Source organism: Bos javanicus, chromosome 9 (assembly GCF_032452875.1).
Source record: "Bos javanicus breed banteng chromosome 9, ARS-OSU_banteng_1.0, whole genome shotgun sequence".
Taxonomy (NCBI): domain Eukaryota; kingdom Metazoa; phylum Chordata; class Mammalia; order Artiodactyla; family Bovidae; genus Bos; species Bos javanicus.
This window is the reverse complement of record NC_083876.1, coordinates 83,804,289-83,820,405: the sequence shown is the minus strand read 5'-3', so window position 1 is coordinate 83,820,405 and position 16,117 is coordinate 83,804,289. Positions and strand designations below refer to the sequence as shown.

Below are 16,117 nucleotides of genomic sequence, written 5' to 3'. Positions count from 1 at the left end.
AAATGGTCATCCTAGTTATTAAATGAATTTTGGATTCACTACTTGTGACCAGTGAGGCTGATAAGCCCTCTTGCCTGAGGACTAATTATTGCATACTTTGAGAACACCATGGAATGAGTTGGATCTGTTGGCTACATGAAAGGGTAAAATTCCTTTCCGTCTTTACCGTCACTTAGCATATTGCCTGTGATGAGCATGTTCTAGTTTCATGCTTATTCAATAATAACTGCTGTCTTTCTGTTCTACCTTTGTGGAGGGGTTTTCTGGGTTGGGAGGAGGTTTTGTTCTTAATTCTCTTTCCCCAACAATAGCAGTTCCACTTCTAGGCAAGATGTGGGACTAAGAGTCTAAAGTGAACAACAACCAGGAAGAAAAACTTGGAGGTGTCTATCAAATCCAGTTAACAGTGGATTATGAATATCTATATTCCTGTATGTTCATCCAGATCAGGGATATACTCAAACTCATACATTTTCTGCTAATTTTCCTGGTTAATAAGATTTGACACATGAATTGTATCTTCTGTAAGTGCTGGTTTTATATTATTTGCTCATTGTTTTCTAGAATTTTTACTATTACTATTATCCAGTTTATTAATCCTCATCCAAGTTGAAAATATTTTCTTTGCTATATTTGATATAATTTTACTTACATCATTTGCTATCCAAGATATACTACTGTAACAAAAACACATCTGTTTTCCTCTTTGGTTTAAAGAATATGAAGATTTAAGGATTTTCTTTAGCCCAATGTCAAATTTTTTTCATACATGCTAAAGCTTTTGTAGTTTTATTTCTTGTTTTCACACTTATGTTATTAATTTACGGATTGTATCATTTTAGGGAACAGTGTAATAGAGGTAGGAACAGAGATATGACTTCCTTTTTCCAAATGGCTACATTACTTGTAGATTAGTCCAGCCTTTCAAAACCCTTAGGTCTCCATTTTCTGTGGTGGATGAAGAGACTTTATTTTGCTGGCCCACTGTTTAAGGGGTTCAGACTTTCAAGAAACACTAATTTATAAATGGAAATGCAAGTGTTATATTTTGGGCATGTTCATGGTTCTTGTAAAACCATAGATTTCAAACTAAATTACACTTCAACTATTGCTACCCAAATGATAGGGTTTTCAAAATGAACATCCCCATTTTTAAAAAAAAAAAGATTTCTGAGCGCTATCCTCAGAAAATTAAATCTGAAGTGAGTGCAGGCATTTTCAATTAGCGATTAAGTGAATAAGGAATTTCAAAATATTCTCTTCTTTTAATTGTTTATGTAGCTTACCCTTGTAGGGGAGCAAAATTTTCTACCCCAAAATATGTCTCTTTGACATGAGGATTAGGTTAGGCTGATTATTTTTTAAGAAACCCTAGACTCAGGAAGTCTTTTTTTTTTTCACCTCCACTTTAACTCCCTAGAAGGACTTAGATAAAAGGTCTGATCCAGAAAGAGCAGTCACCAGAGATACCTACAGAGAACCTGGATCAGGTGTGGTGGCAGGGCACTCAGCAGGGCCTGGAGACCAGAGTTCTCTGTGTGTCACTCTCTGCTGGCAAAGCAACACTTCTTTACCAAACAGTTGTTTTTCCACCTCGATGTAAACTGCTTTCCTCCCTTTTGAAGTCACAACCCTCACCCTCTTTTCTTTCTCTCAGATGGTAGAGAAGCCTCAATTTACTTGGGTTTCCTTTTCCTGTGGGGCCGTTTGTATACAATTGATTTTTTCTTATTAATGTCTCATGTCAGTTAATTCTTAGACCAGCCAGAAGAACCGAGAAAGGGTGGAGGACACCTTTCATTTCCCTGACACCCTAAATTCAAGCTTTATGTATAAGCTGCAAAAACAAATTACAGTTAAGAATTTAGGAGTTTTCCTTCTACAGTGTATGGAATAATAAATAGAAAACTACCCCACACTTACATACAGAACCCTGCGTTTGTTTGGAAATTATTTGCAGAAAAATAATTTTTTAAGGTGCTATCAATTTTCAACTGATGGAAAATAGATGGGGAAACAATGGAATCAGTGACAGACTTTATTTTCTTGGGCTCCAAAATCACTGCAGATGGTGACTACAGCCATGAAATTAAGACACTTGCTCCTTGGAAGAAAAGCTATGACAAACCTAGACAGCATATTCAAAAGCAGAGACATCACTTTGCCGACAAAGGTCCATCTAGCCAGTTACCGTTTTTCCAGTAATCATGCATAGATGTGAGAGTTGGACCATAAAAAAAGCTGAGGGCTGAAGAATTGATGCTTTTGAACTGTGATGTTGGAGAAGACTCTTGAGAGTCCCTTGGACAGCAAAGATATCAAACCAGCCAATCCTAAAGGAAATCAATCCTGAATATTCATTGAAGGACTGATGTTGAAGCTGAAGCTCCAATACTTTGGCCACCTGATGAGAAGAGCTGACTCATTTGAAAACACCCTAATGCTGAGAAAGACTGAAGGCAGGAGGAGAAGGGGATGACAGAGGGTGAGATGGTTGGATGGCATCACCAACTCAATGATCATGAGTTTGAGCAAGCTCTGAGAGTTGGTGATGGAGAGGAAAGCCTGGCATGCTGCAGTCCATGGGGTCTCAAAGAGTTGGACTCAACTGAGCAACTGAACTGTCTGAATCTTTAATATTATTCTAAAAGAAGAAAACAAATATGAAAATGGGCAAAGAAAGTGCTATACTCATGATTTTGAATTTACTGCTAAATCAATTTAAACATGATGAATTTCCTGTAAAAAATAAAAATCAATATATGAAAAAAGAATATTCCAAGCAGACTTCAGTCTTTCAGTGACTGTCTAGAATAAGTTTTATATTGCTAATCTTTTGGTTTTGGCATGAATATTTCATAATACTTATACTATTGGACTCTGTAATTTAAGAAAGCTTAAAAAGTTTAACTTTGTGCCTACACTAGAAAAAAAAATTATTTAAAGTATGACACGTATGTTTCCTAAAAAGGAAGACTTAAGGGTTGTATTAACTAAGTAGTGTTACTTAAATCAGGGTCTGCTTTCTATTCCTTGGCCTAAGAAAAATCTAATTCTGTAAAGAATACTTGTCCAAAGAGGTTAAAGATTTGATTTACTTAAAATATATAACATATAAATCCATTGGTAATTCCTAGCCAAGGTTCAGGTTTAACACGGAAGAGCAAGCTACATTCTACTGCTCATAACAATGACTACTTATTCTCAGAATACACCTGTCAGAGAAAATGCAATTTGCTTTTTTTTTTTCCCCCTGCTAAATAAATGTATAGATCTTTCCTATTTGAGCTCAGGCTTAATATACAAGGCCTCATTGTGCACTGGTTTTGGGATGTCACAGATAACCTTTAAATTTCCTTTGAAAGAGATAAGTTGAACCTTTCATATGATATCAACTCCCTTAAAAATAAAGGGCAAAAGAAAAATAAAGGCAAAAGTAACAGACACAGACTTTTCTAAGGCAGAAAAAGTATACACCAAATGACCTTTCTAGAACTACATGAATTTAAAACAAAAGTTTCATTTTAAATGACAATACAAATATTGTGACGCTGCTTTTAAGTTTCTCATGTACTATACTTTAAATGTTCAAAACTTTGTGTAAAACCACGTGACCCAATTTCTTTCACAATATCTGCTGTAGAAATCTTAATTGTATACACTTACTTAGAAATAAATTCTCTCCTAAAGCATTATTACAGATTTGAAAGGACTACTTAGAACTGCAACAATAATATCAATCGAGTTCTTAGTTATCAACAAACACACAGAAAGAAGAGAGGAGAGAACTGATGAAGGAGAGAGGAGAGATGTTCATTTATGTTGTTTCCAACTGGTAGCAACCATATCAGAAAGCCAGGGTGGTGGGAGTGCTTCTTGAATCCTTAGGAGGGGATTTTAAGGTATTTAAGAGGAATAACCACATGCTTACACTAGCCAGGGCTACTTAAATTATATATTTTAAGGATAACAATTTTACATGAAGTACCAAAGTTCTGGCTAGAAAAATAGATTGCTAAACAGAAACTTCCAGCTTTCCATGGCTGAATCTAAAGTGATAGTGAAAGTGATAGTCATTCAGTCGTGTCTGACTCTTTGCGACCCCATGGACTGTAGCTCACCAGGCTCCTTTGCCCATGGGATTCTCCGGGCAAGAATATTGGAGCGGGTAACCATTCCTTTCTCCAAGGGATCTTCCTGACCCAGGGATTAAACCCGGGTCTCCTGCATTACAGGCAGATTCTTTACCATCTGAGCCATGAGGGGAAGCCCTAAGAGTCCAAAAGCCTCTCTCAAATATGAGGATGCGACAAAAATATAGACTCATGAAACTACAGCGAGGCTGCAGGGAAAGTTTATTACCACCCAGTTTTCACACTGAAAGTCACAACTTGTAAGTCTTAACAAATACTGAGCAACTGTTATTTTAAAAGTTGTTGAAAAGGACGTCAACATTATCCTGAATATGATGGCAACAACAGCAGAAGCCTAAGTGCTCAGGGTGAAGGGGTGGAGCCATTGGCAGGACTCCTCCGCCAGGGTCCTTTTCAAAAAGTCTCAGGTTCCCGGGGTGGCATCATTCATTTTCAGGCGCAGCCCTGGGCAGATTTATAAAGCAACACATCCACCATCTGCAATCCAGTTTCAGGACCTTGCTTCCAGTCAGTCAGACTGCACCCGCAGGAGAGAAGCAGATGCCAAGTCAGCAACACTGGGTCTTGCTCTCTTTTTTCACAGTCTCCTCTTCCAGTTTAATCCTGCCATCGTTTTCTTCATTAGGGAAGCTTTGGTGGTTGGCAAGAATGTTCTCCACCAGGAACCGGGCTGCTTCATCGATGTTGACATTATCCTACAGGGCAGAAACAAGGATTAATTCTTAGAGGAAAACACTAAGAGTATTATTACTAGGAACTAGGAAAGTGTGTTAGAGAGGGCACGATAAGGACAGCTCCATCTCCTGCTCCAATATTAAAACTGTTTGCTGAGAGTCAATACTATTGTCTAACAGGTCTAGAGAACCCTCTTCTTCCTACAAAGGATCCCTCTTTCTGATGTTCTTGTTTTTCAATGTTTTAAACTTTGGTGCTGAGGTTCAATGAACTGTCTCCATGGCTGAAGATGAATCTTCATCCTGCTCTAGGTTGCCAGCCACATAAGTGAAAGCACAGATATAAAAGGGCTTCCCTGGTGGCTCAGAGGGTAAAGCATCTGCCTGCAATGCAGGAGACCCAGGTTCAATCCCTGGGTCAGGAAGATCCCCTGGAGAAGGAAATGGCAACCCACTCTGGTGCTCTTGCCTGGAAAATCACATGGACTGAGCAGCCTGGTAGGCTACAGTCCATGGGGTTGCAAAGAGTCGGACACGACTGAGCCATTTCACTTTCACTTTTCATTTTACAGATATCAAAACAAAACTCAATAATCTGTTCTTGAACATCTACTTCCAGTATTCAGGATACCCTGTGGAAAAAAATGTTAAAGGGTTCAAACCACATTAAAATATGATAAATGCAGCATATCACTTCCCCATCCCTGACTGCAAATTGTGACTTTTAGTTGATGTGTATAAACTGAGCTGAAACAATGTTGTGGGTGAGATGTTAAGGAGGCTCTAAGGAATCACTAGCTATCATATTTGTGTGACTGATTCATATGCTGTCATTGCATATATACTAAGTAACACATAGCAAAAACTGTGCTTATTTATAAAGTAGAGGTAGTAGGAACTGATAGACATTTCTAAAGCTATTGTGGAAAATACGTAAATATATACTTATGAACTTCCCACGTGGCTCCATGGTCAAGAAACTCCCTGGCAATACAAGACACAGGTTCCATCCCTGGGCCAGGAAGATTCCCTGGAGGAGGAAATGGCAACCCACTCCATTATTCTTGTCTGGAAAACCCCATGCACAAAGGAGCCAGGGATCGCAAAGAGTCAGACACGACTGAGCGACTAAGCACGATGTGCTCTTTTCAGCATCTGAGGAGGTACACTTGCTTCAGTTCATGTCTGCCAGGCTTCTCCACTGAAAAGGGACTATTTTTCACTTTGCACTTAGTAAGTACAAGTGTGTAAATACCCTGTTTTTCACCATACCTTTCCCTACTCATTTTGACATCAATTAATTTTCTCCCTGGAACAAGTATTACTGTTATATTTAATGGTGACTTTCTATCTCCATCATTTCTTCTTCATTTATGATTTGGAATTCTACAGTTAGGAAGAGTTTTTTCTCTTCTCTCCCTCTTAGTCACTTGTTTGTTCATGTCACAGATTATTACTTTATTCTATGGATTAGATCCATAACAATAAATATTTACTTTGTTGTTCAATCTATTGTCTTAAATTTTGGAGCTCTTACAAGCAGGCGCCTGTGTCTTTTTGACATGTTTCCATCGTTGTGTTGTTTCCTTAGCTTCTGGCATCACAGAATACCTCAGGCACATCTTTACTTTCCTTGTTCCACTAGTTACTAGATAACTGTATTTAAAAACCAGATTCTGAGGACTTGTAAACTCATGAGTTCTGTGTCGTTATGGCTTCTTCAGCAGACACACCCAGGAAATATGTGATGTTTTTGAACTGTGGTGCTGGAGAAGACTCTTAAGAGTCCCTTGGACTGCAAGGAGATCCAACCAGTCCATCCTAAAGGAAATCAACCCTGAATATTCATTGGAAGGACTGATGCTGAAGCTGAGGCTTCAATACTTTGGATACCTGATGAGAAGAGCCACTCACTGAAAAAGACCCTGATGCTGGGAAAGACTGAGGCTAAGAAGAGAAGGGGACGACAGAGGATGAGATGGTTGGATGGCATCATCGACTCAATGGACATGAGTTTGAGCAAACTCCAGGAGATAGTGAAGGACAGGGAAGCCTGGCGTGCTGCATCCATATGGTCTCAAAGAATCAGACATGAACTAAGTGATCGAACAACAATACATACATTAGTATCTGCCTCTATGCTTATCTGTTTATACATATATGTGTGTATGTGTGCATGTGTGTATATGCACACACACAAATATACACATAAACACAGGATTTATACATATATGTATGTGTATATATGTTGAACGTTAAGTTCATATGGACCTTTCCAATTCCAAGCTAATACCGCAAGGTTCATTCTAGGCTTCTCCCTTATTTGTTGGAACTTTCTCAGACAGTGAGAACTCTGTCTGAGGAGTAAAGACCTCTGCTATTTATTCAGGTATCTTTTCTAGCACCAACACAAGCTTTATTTTTTTTAACCTCTACTCCTAAGGTAAGCATAAACTTTAATTAAAGTATTGATCTTTAAATGCCCTAATGTCCCTCAGTCTCCACCATCCCCGTTATACCAAATAATTAAAACATTCTCTAACTGCATCTAATTGTAACTCATTAAGAACAGAAAGTCCCATGCTATAGTGTAATTAGTCACACATTTTCATATTGGAAATCCATTATTTGCCATAAAGGTGAAGAGATGAAGCTCATGAATTTAAACTTGCCTTTTGGCTGTGTTCCCAAAGGAACAGGCTGTGATCCCTGCAAGTCTAGCAGAAATCAGTTTGAAGCTAACTGCTGGCCAGCTCAGAATCAGAGGTGTTAATGGCATGTAGGCAGTATTTTAAACCTTGACTAAAAATTTTAACCAAAATTTTATATTATATTTCTCTTGAAATACTCATCACTAAGGAAATCTGTAGGAAATATATTTGTAGGAAGGCACAGAACATATGAATATTTTCCTTTTTACCTCTACAAGCTACCCTGTCTATACATATAATGAAGCTGATGACTTACACAGTCTCAGGCTACATGCCACATGATACTATTGTTTATGAATCTTCCATCTAGATTCTGGGGAGAAATTTGGATTTATTACCTGAATGATTAATTTAAAAAAAAAAAACAGAAGAGGAATTTTTATCTGTAATACATTCATCTTCTCTGTCAAATCTCTTGCTCTAGTAAACATTTACACACACCACTAATTTTTTTCCAACAAAGCTGGGAAGTAAAACAAATCCCTTGACAGATGCAGAGAGAAGACAAGAGGGCATGGCTCCCAGAACAAGTACCTCTATGAAAAGCCGTCCCTTCTGCAATCTCTTCCTTCCCGTTTGGCTGAGTGCTCATGCAGTACACCTCTGGGCTTCATCTCTGTTCCACCACTACTTTTTAAATATGAAACTAAATTTTAATTTATAATAGAGTAGATTTATTATATAATAAATAGCCTTTAGCCTAGAAGTAAACACTTCTGCCCCTAGCAGACACTGTTCTTCCCAATGACCCCTCCATCACAATATTTTCAGAGCACATTTTGTGTAGTCTCCCATAGGTTTGCTTTCATTATTCTCATCTTCAGTGGCAGCAAATAATCTTCCACTTTTAGGGTGGGTTTCTAGTAAAGCTAAAGTAACCTGTTAAGTAGGTGATTTGGAGGAAAAAAAAATATGTATGTGTGTGTATGTATATGTATACACACACACATACATATTTTTTTTTAGTTTTATTTTTTTTTCTAATTTTATTTTATTTTTAAACTTTACATAATTGTATTAGTTTTGCCAAATATCAAAATGAATCTGCCACAGGTATACATGTGTTCCCCATCCCGAACCCTCCTCCCTCCTCCCTCCCCATACCATCCCTCTGGGCCGTCCCAGTGCACCAGCCCCAAGCATCCAGCATTGTGCATCGAACCTGGACTGGCAACTCGTTTCCTACATGATATTTTACATGTTTCATTGCCATTCTCCCAAATCTTCCCACCCTCTCCCTCTCCCACAGAGTCCATAAGACTGTTCTATACATCAGTGTCTCTTTTGCTGTCTCGTACACAGGGTTATTGTTACCATCTTTCTAAATTCCATATATATGCGTTAGTATACTGTATTTATGTTTTTCCTTCTGACTTACTTCACTCTGTATAATAGGCTCCAGTTTCATCCACCTCATTAGAACTGATTCAAATGTATTCTTTTTAATGGCTGAGTAATACTCCATTGTGTATATGTACCACTGCTTTCTTATCCATTCATCTGCTGATGGACATCTAGGTTGCTTCCATGTCTTGGCTATTATAAACAGTGCTGCGATGAACATTGGGGTACACGTGTCTCTTTCCCTTCTGGTTTCCTCAGTGTGTATGCCCAGCAGTGGGGTTGCTGGATCATAAGGCAGTTCTATTTCCAGTTTTTTAAAGAATCTCCACACTGTTCTCCATAGTGGCTGTACTAGTTTGCATTCCCACCAACAGTGTAAGAGGGTTCCCTTTTCTCCACACCCTCTCCAGCATTTATTATTTGTAGACTTTTGGATCGCAGCCATTCTGACTGGTGTGAAATGGTACCTCATAGTGGTTTTGATTTGCATTTCTCTGATAATGAGTGATGTTGAGCATCTTTTCATGTGTTTGTTAGCCATCTGTATGTCTTCTTTGGAGAAATGTCTATTTAGTTCTTTGGCCCATTTTTTGATTGGGTCGTTTATTTTTCTGGAGTTGAGCTGTAGGAGTTGCTTGTATATTTTTGAGATTAGTTGTTTGTCGGTTGCTTCATTTGCTATTATTTTCTCCCATTCTGAAGGCTGTCTTTTCACCTTACTAATAGTTTCCTTTGATGTGCAGAAGCTTTTAAGTTTAATTAGTTCCCATTTGTTTATTTTTGCTTTTATTTCCAATATTCTGGGAGGTGGGTCATAGAGGATCCTGCTGTGATGTATGTCGGAGAGTGTTTTGCCTATGTTCTCCTCTAGGAGTTTTATAGTTTCTGGTCTTACATTTAGATCTTTAATCCATATTCTTCACACATACATTATTTTTTATGTGTTTATATATATATATATATATATATATATATATATATATATATATAAACCACTCTGGTAAATCCATCTAAATCCTCTCTATACATAAGAAATTCACTGAAGTGTACTAAGAGCTGAAACTGTGTTAAAATTCTATCAGTTTGGTTTCGAGTTTGTCATCATCACATAATTTCACCAACATTTCATCATTCTTCCATGTCTGATTGTTATTGGACCTCTAAAGTGAAACTTGTAATGCATATAAATACACTCCAACACAAAATTTTATGCTTGGGATTTTCACCTTTGGTTTCCAGTATATGTAGACTATTAAGATTTTCATCAGCCAATCTGTATTTTTCTTCAAAAAATATTTTATCCAGTTTTCCATCATGGTTGAAAGAACAACATCTTACTCTACTGTTCATGACAAAATATGTCACAATTGTTGATGCTTTCCTTTTGCTCAAATTTTTCATACACATTTGATCTACAATTCCTCCAACATCATCTAAATACATCTTCCCTTTGACCTTTTCAATGTCTTTGTTAGTCCTGCCCACGACTTACATCTTCACTACGGATGTCTATGTCCCTATGTTTTGTTAAATCTTCTGTAAAAATCAAAATTAGTTGTGCTTGACAATATACTTCATACCCCATAAACTCCAGGGTGCATGAAAAATACCTTAAGGACTCAAACTCACAGAAAATGTCATTTGTTCTTTGCTCTAATAATATTTTTTATTTTAATGTAAAATCTGCCCTTCTATTCACCTCCCTACTAGCCAATTCTGAAAACCTTCCTGCAGCTGACTGAAATAAGCTGTAACATATCTATGTTTCACCTTTCACTAGGCTGCTGAAAAACACTCGGGTAAATCTGTCTAAATCCTTTACAGTTACAGGTAAGATGTATGAGTTAACTGCAGAGCAGATACAAACACGCAGCAGAGCTCACCTTCGCAGAGGTTTCAAACCATCCTGTGAAGCCATGTTCTTTGCAGAACTGGTCCATCTGGGAAGGAGTCTGGCCACTGTCCTTTTTCTGGTCACATTTGTTAGCTAAAAGGACAGCAGGAATAGGGCTGCCGTTTGGAAGATGTACTTTACTATCCAGATCACTTTTCCATTTTAAAACAGCATCAAACGTGGAACCTCTCGAAATATCAAAGACAATGAAGGCACCAACAGCTTCTTTGTAATATACTCGGGTCATGTTGCCAAAACGCTCCTGTCCTAGAAATAAATATAGTGAGACATCAAAAACTTAAAATTCAGTCAGAGGCTATATTTAGATATAACCCTTTTTAACCCTAAGAATAATGTTGTAAACACATCTGTCATTCCAGAGCAACAGAGATGGGTGGGATTAAGGACACACACAGAACCACAACCCACAGGGCAGAAGTGGTTGCTCACCTGCTCTCAGGACAGTTACTTGTTTTATGTCCTCTGTGCATGTACACTACATTCTCCACAAATATCAAGATGCCACTCCTATAGCTACAGAATCCATCATGGGCCCTCTCACTCGCCCTGGTCTAAGAGAGGTACCAAAGCAAAAAAAAGAAAGTTGGGTGTGGAGGGAAGAGACAAGAATAGAAGAAAACAGACTTGCAGGAAGAAGATAAGTGTGGTGGGTAAAACGCTAGTCAAAAAGATTAGGCCTGGACCTGAGATAAAGGAGCTCATGTTCTTAACTCCTCTTTTTTCACATCTCCAGCAAAACCCACTTTCCTTTTCCTTTTTAAATTTTTTTAAAGGAGGATAATTACTTCACAACTCTGTGCTGGTATCTGCAGTACAACAATGTGAATACATATACTCCTTCCCTCTTGAGCCTCCCTCCCTTTTCCCATCCCACTTCTCTAGGAAGTCAGAGTGCCAGGCTGGGCTCCCTATGTTAGACAGCAAGTTCCCACAAGCAATCTTTTTAACACCTGATAGTGTATATGTGTGTATGTGTGTGTATGTGTGTGTATGTGTGTGTGTGTATATATATATATAAATGCTACTTTCTCACTTTTGACTCGAAATGCAAGACTGCTCTCCTCTAAGAAGGTAAATGTGCAAAACCACTACTTTAGTAAAACATGGTACAACTGTGCTATTAAAAGAAGGATCAACTATAGAGCTCTTAGGATATCATTGTACTTTTAAAATAGCTTAATATGTTAAACACTTTTTTTTTTTTGGAAAAAAATCTACCATTAAACATACCATATAGGTCTTAGCAAAGCATTCACTTACTATCTGGTATTGACTTAGGAAGAATTTTTTCTTCATCTGACAGACAGAAAAACGTGCAAAAGCTGCCTGGCCAGGACTCCAACAGCTCCAACTAAAGAAGATGGGACTAAGGCTGGATCTCCTGACTCCCAAGTGTGTGGAAACATGCCCGTCATTCTGACCTATCCTGCAGCTGCCCTGACTTCTAAAGCTCTTACCTTTAGTGGGGCAAAGTACTGACTATAGTGCTAAGGGAAAATGACTGCGATCACTACAAATCTAAGATTTATAACTCTTTGTCTAATGATAAAAACATGTGCTACGATGGAACATTTTCCTATTAAAACATACAATGAAAAACAAGCTTTTATCTAATTTTACTGGTAGTAAAGAAAGCAAGACTGTCCCCTAAATTAATCATTTTTCTCCTCCAAATTCTATGCCATCACACATTTTTAGATATTATTAATGGAATAATTGAAGAAGAACACAACAGTCAAACTTAAATGGATAAACAGAGTTCATCTAGTTTATGACTGCTCCCCAGAGGGGCTTATCTGAGGTGTACTGTGACAGTTCAGAGTTCCAAATTTTGTTATAATGAACAGTCACATGAGAAATGTCATTATCATGTTCATATATTATTAGTGATGTAAATCTGACCAGCCAACTATTTAGTTTATTTGCTCACAATGCTGACATTTATAAAAAGCTCATGTTGTATCCTTTTCTATTAATGTACATTTAATTATCACACAAGGCATGCTGGCAGAGAACAGACCAACCATTCAAGGTCAGTATCACCATTTTGTAAACACTGCACAGATGCATTAAGGTGCACCTAATTCCAAACAGAGAGCACACAATACCAATGATTTTGATTTTTCTCAATTTTAATTATATGAAACAACTACAGCAATAAGAGAAATGAGTACTGCTAACTTAGTCCAGATAACAAGATAATTACATAATTATAAAAACATTCCTTTGGGCTACGCTTTAATTTAGAAGAGGGTAAGGTGCCAAACTAACAAACATATATAGAAATCCAGAAATTATGAAGAACTATTGCACTCTAGTGACTTGTTTCTAGAATCATCTGTAAATTCTCTCCCCAAATATTTCTTTTTGCCAGCTGTGTTAGTGAACATACAAGTTTGTATTCATATAAAATTTCTGGTTAAACCATAAGAAAAAAAGAAATGTATGAGACAAGGCATTTTTGAGGAGGATCTTGTGACTTAAAATACCCAAGCCTTTGACAAAATTCAACATCCATTTATGATAAGAACTCTCCAGAAAGCAGGAATAGAAGGAACATACCTCAACATAATAAAAGCTATATATGACAAACCCATAGCAAACATTATCCTCAATGGTGAAAAATTGAAAGCATTTCCTCTAAAGTCAGGAACAAGACAAGGGTGCCCACTTTCACCATTACTATTCAACATAGTTTTGGAAGTTCTGGCCACAGCAATCAGAGCAGAAAAAGAAATAAAAGGAATCCAAATTGGAAAAGAAGAAGTAAAACTCTCACTATTTGCAGATGACATGATCTTCTACACAGAAAACCCTAAAGACTCCACCAGAAAATTACTAGAACTAATCAATGGTTATAGTAAAGTTGCAGGATATAAAATCAACACACAGAAATCCCTTGCATTCCTATACACTAATAATGAGAAAACTGAAAGAGAAATTAAGGAAACAATTCCATTCACCATTGCAACGGAAAGAATAAAATACTTAGGAATATATCTACCTAAAGAAACTAAAGACCTATATATAGAAAACTATAAAACACTGGTGAAAGAAATCAAAGAGGACACTAATAGATGGAGAAATATACCATGTTCATGGATTGGAAGAAATCAATATAGTGAAAATGAGTATACTACCCAAAGCAATTTATAGATTCAATGCAATCCCTATCAAGCTACCAACAGTATTCTTCACAGAGCTAGAACAAATAATTTCACAATGTGTATGGAAATACAAAAAATCTCGAATAGCCAAAGCTATCTTGAGAAAGAAGAATGGAACTGGAGGAATCAACCTACCTGACTTCAGGCTCTATTACAAAGCCACAGTTATCAAGACAGTATGGTACTGGCACAAAGACAGAAATATAGATCAATGGAACAAAATAGAAAGCCCAGAGATAAATCCACGCACATATGGACACCTTATCTTTGACAAAGGAGGCAAGAATATACAATGGATTAAAGACAATCTCTTTAACAAGTGGTGCTGGGAAAACTGGTCAACCACTTGTAAAAGAATGAAACTAGAACACTTTCTAACACCATACACAAAAATAAACTCTAAATGGATTAAAGATCTCAACGTAAGACCAGAAACTATAAAACTCCTAGAGGAGAACATAGGCAAAACACTCTCTGACATACATCACAGCAGGATCCTCTATGACCCACCTCCCAGAATATTGGAAATAAAAGCAAAAATAAACAAATGGGAACTAATTAAACTTAAAAGCTTCTGCACAACAAAGGAAACTATTAGCAAGGTGAAAAGACAGCCTTCAGAATGGGAGAAAATAATAGCAAATGAAGCAACTGACAAACAACTAATCTCAAAAATATACAAGCAACTCCTACAGCTCAACTCCAGAAAAATAAATGACTCAATCAAAAAATGGGCCAAAGAACTAAATAGACATTTCTCCAAAGAAGACATACAGATGGCTAACAAACACATGAAAAGATGCTCAACATCACTCATTATCAGAGAAATGCAAATCAAAACCACTATGAGGCACCATTTCACACCAGTCAGAATGGCTGCGATCCAAAAGTCTACAAGCAATAAATGCTGGAGAGGGTGTGGAGAAAAGGGAACTCTCTTACACTGTTGGTGGGAATGCAAACTAGTACAGCCACTATGGAGAACAGTGTGGAGATTCCTTAAAAAACTGGAAATAGAACTGCCTTATGACCCAGCAATCCCACTGCTGGGCATACACACTGAGGAAACCAGAAGGGAAAGAGACACGTGTACCCCAATGTTCATCGCAGCACTGTTTATAATAGCCAGGACATGGAAGCAACCTAGATGCCCATCAGCAGATGAATGGATAAGAAAGCAGTGGTACATATACACAATGGAGTATTACTCAGCCATTAAAAAGAATACATTTGAATCAGTTCTAATGAGATGGATGAAACTGGAACCTATTATACAGAGTGAAGTAAGCCAGAAAGAAAAACACCAATACAGTATACTAACGCATATATATGGAATTTAGAAAGATGGTAACAATAACCCTGTGTACGAGACAGCAAAAGAGACACCGATGTATAGATCAGTCTTATGGACTCTGTGGGAGAGGGAGAGGGTGGGAAGATTTGGGAGAATGGCATTGAAACATGTATAATATCATGTATGAAACGAGTTGCCAGTTCAGGTTCGATGCCGATACTGGATGCTTGGGGCTGGTGCACTGGGACGACTCAGAGGGAGGGTATGGGGAGGGAGGAGGGAGGAGGGTTCAGGATGGGGAACACAGGTATACCTGTGGTGGATTCATTTTGATATTTGGCAAAACTAATATTGTAAAGTTTAAAAATAAAATAAAATTTAAAAAAAAATACCCATTCCAGTTCCAGGGCCAGGATTCAATCCTCCTTGACATTCTCACAGCAGACAGTGTGCTTTCTAACACCACCATATATGACAAGTCTAAACGGTGCCAATTACACTGTTAAGCATTTCATGCAAAGATAAGATGGGCAACGTAAAGGACAGAAACAGCAACGACCTAACAGAATAATGTTCGTCACTCAGTTGTGTCCGACTCTTTGCGATCCCATGACTGTAGCCTGCCAGGCTCCTCTGTCCATGGAACTCTCCAGGCAAGAATACTGGAGTAGGTGGCCATTCCCTTCTCCCAGGGATCTTCCGGACCCAGAGATCAAATCTGGGTCTCCTTCATTGCAGGCAGATTCCTTACCAACTGAGACACCAGGGAAGCCCAGATACAAGGAAAGCTGGTGGACAGGATGGAACTCCAGCTGAGCTATTCCAAATCCTAAAAGATGATGCTATCAAAGTGCTGCA

At 37.9% G+C, this 16,117-nt stretch overlaps 1 protein-coding gene across 1 annotated transcript in view; it reads right to left on the bottom strand.

The window, feature by feature from the left end:
- Nucleotides 1–4,338: 4,338 nt before the first annotated feature.
- The window catches only part of RAB32 (RAB32, member RAS oncogene family), a 29,282-nt gene continuing 17,503 nt past the window's right edge, over nt 4,339–16,117 (bottom strand). The window contains exons 2-3 of the mRNA XM_061428238.1: nt 10,767–11,044; nt 4,339–4,849 (exon numbers count right to left, since the gene is read on the bottom strand). Of these exons, the coding sequence (XP_061284222.1) occupies nt 4,703–4,849; nt 10,767–11,044 (425 nt within the window). The 3' untranslated portion in view covers nt 4,339–4,702. The remainder of the gene's footprint in view (nt 4,850–10,766; nt 11,045–16,117) is intronic.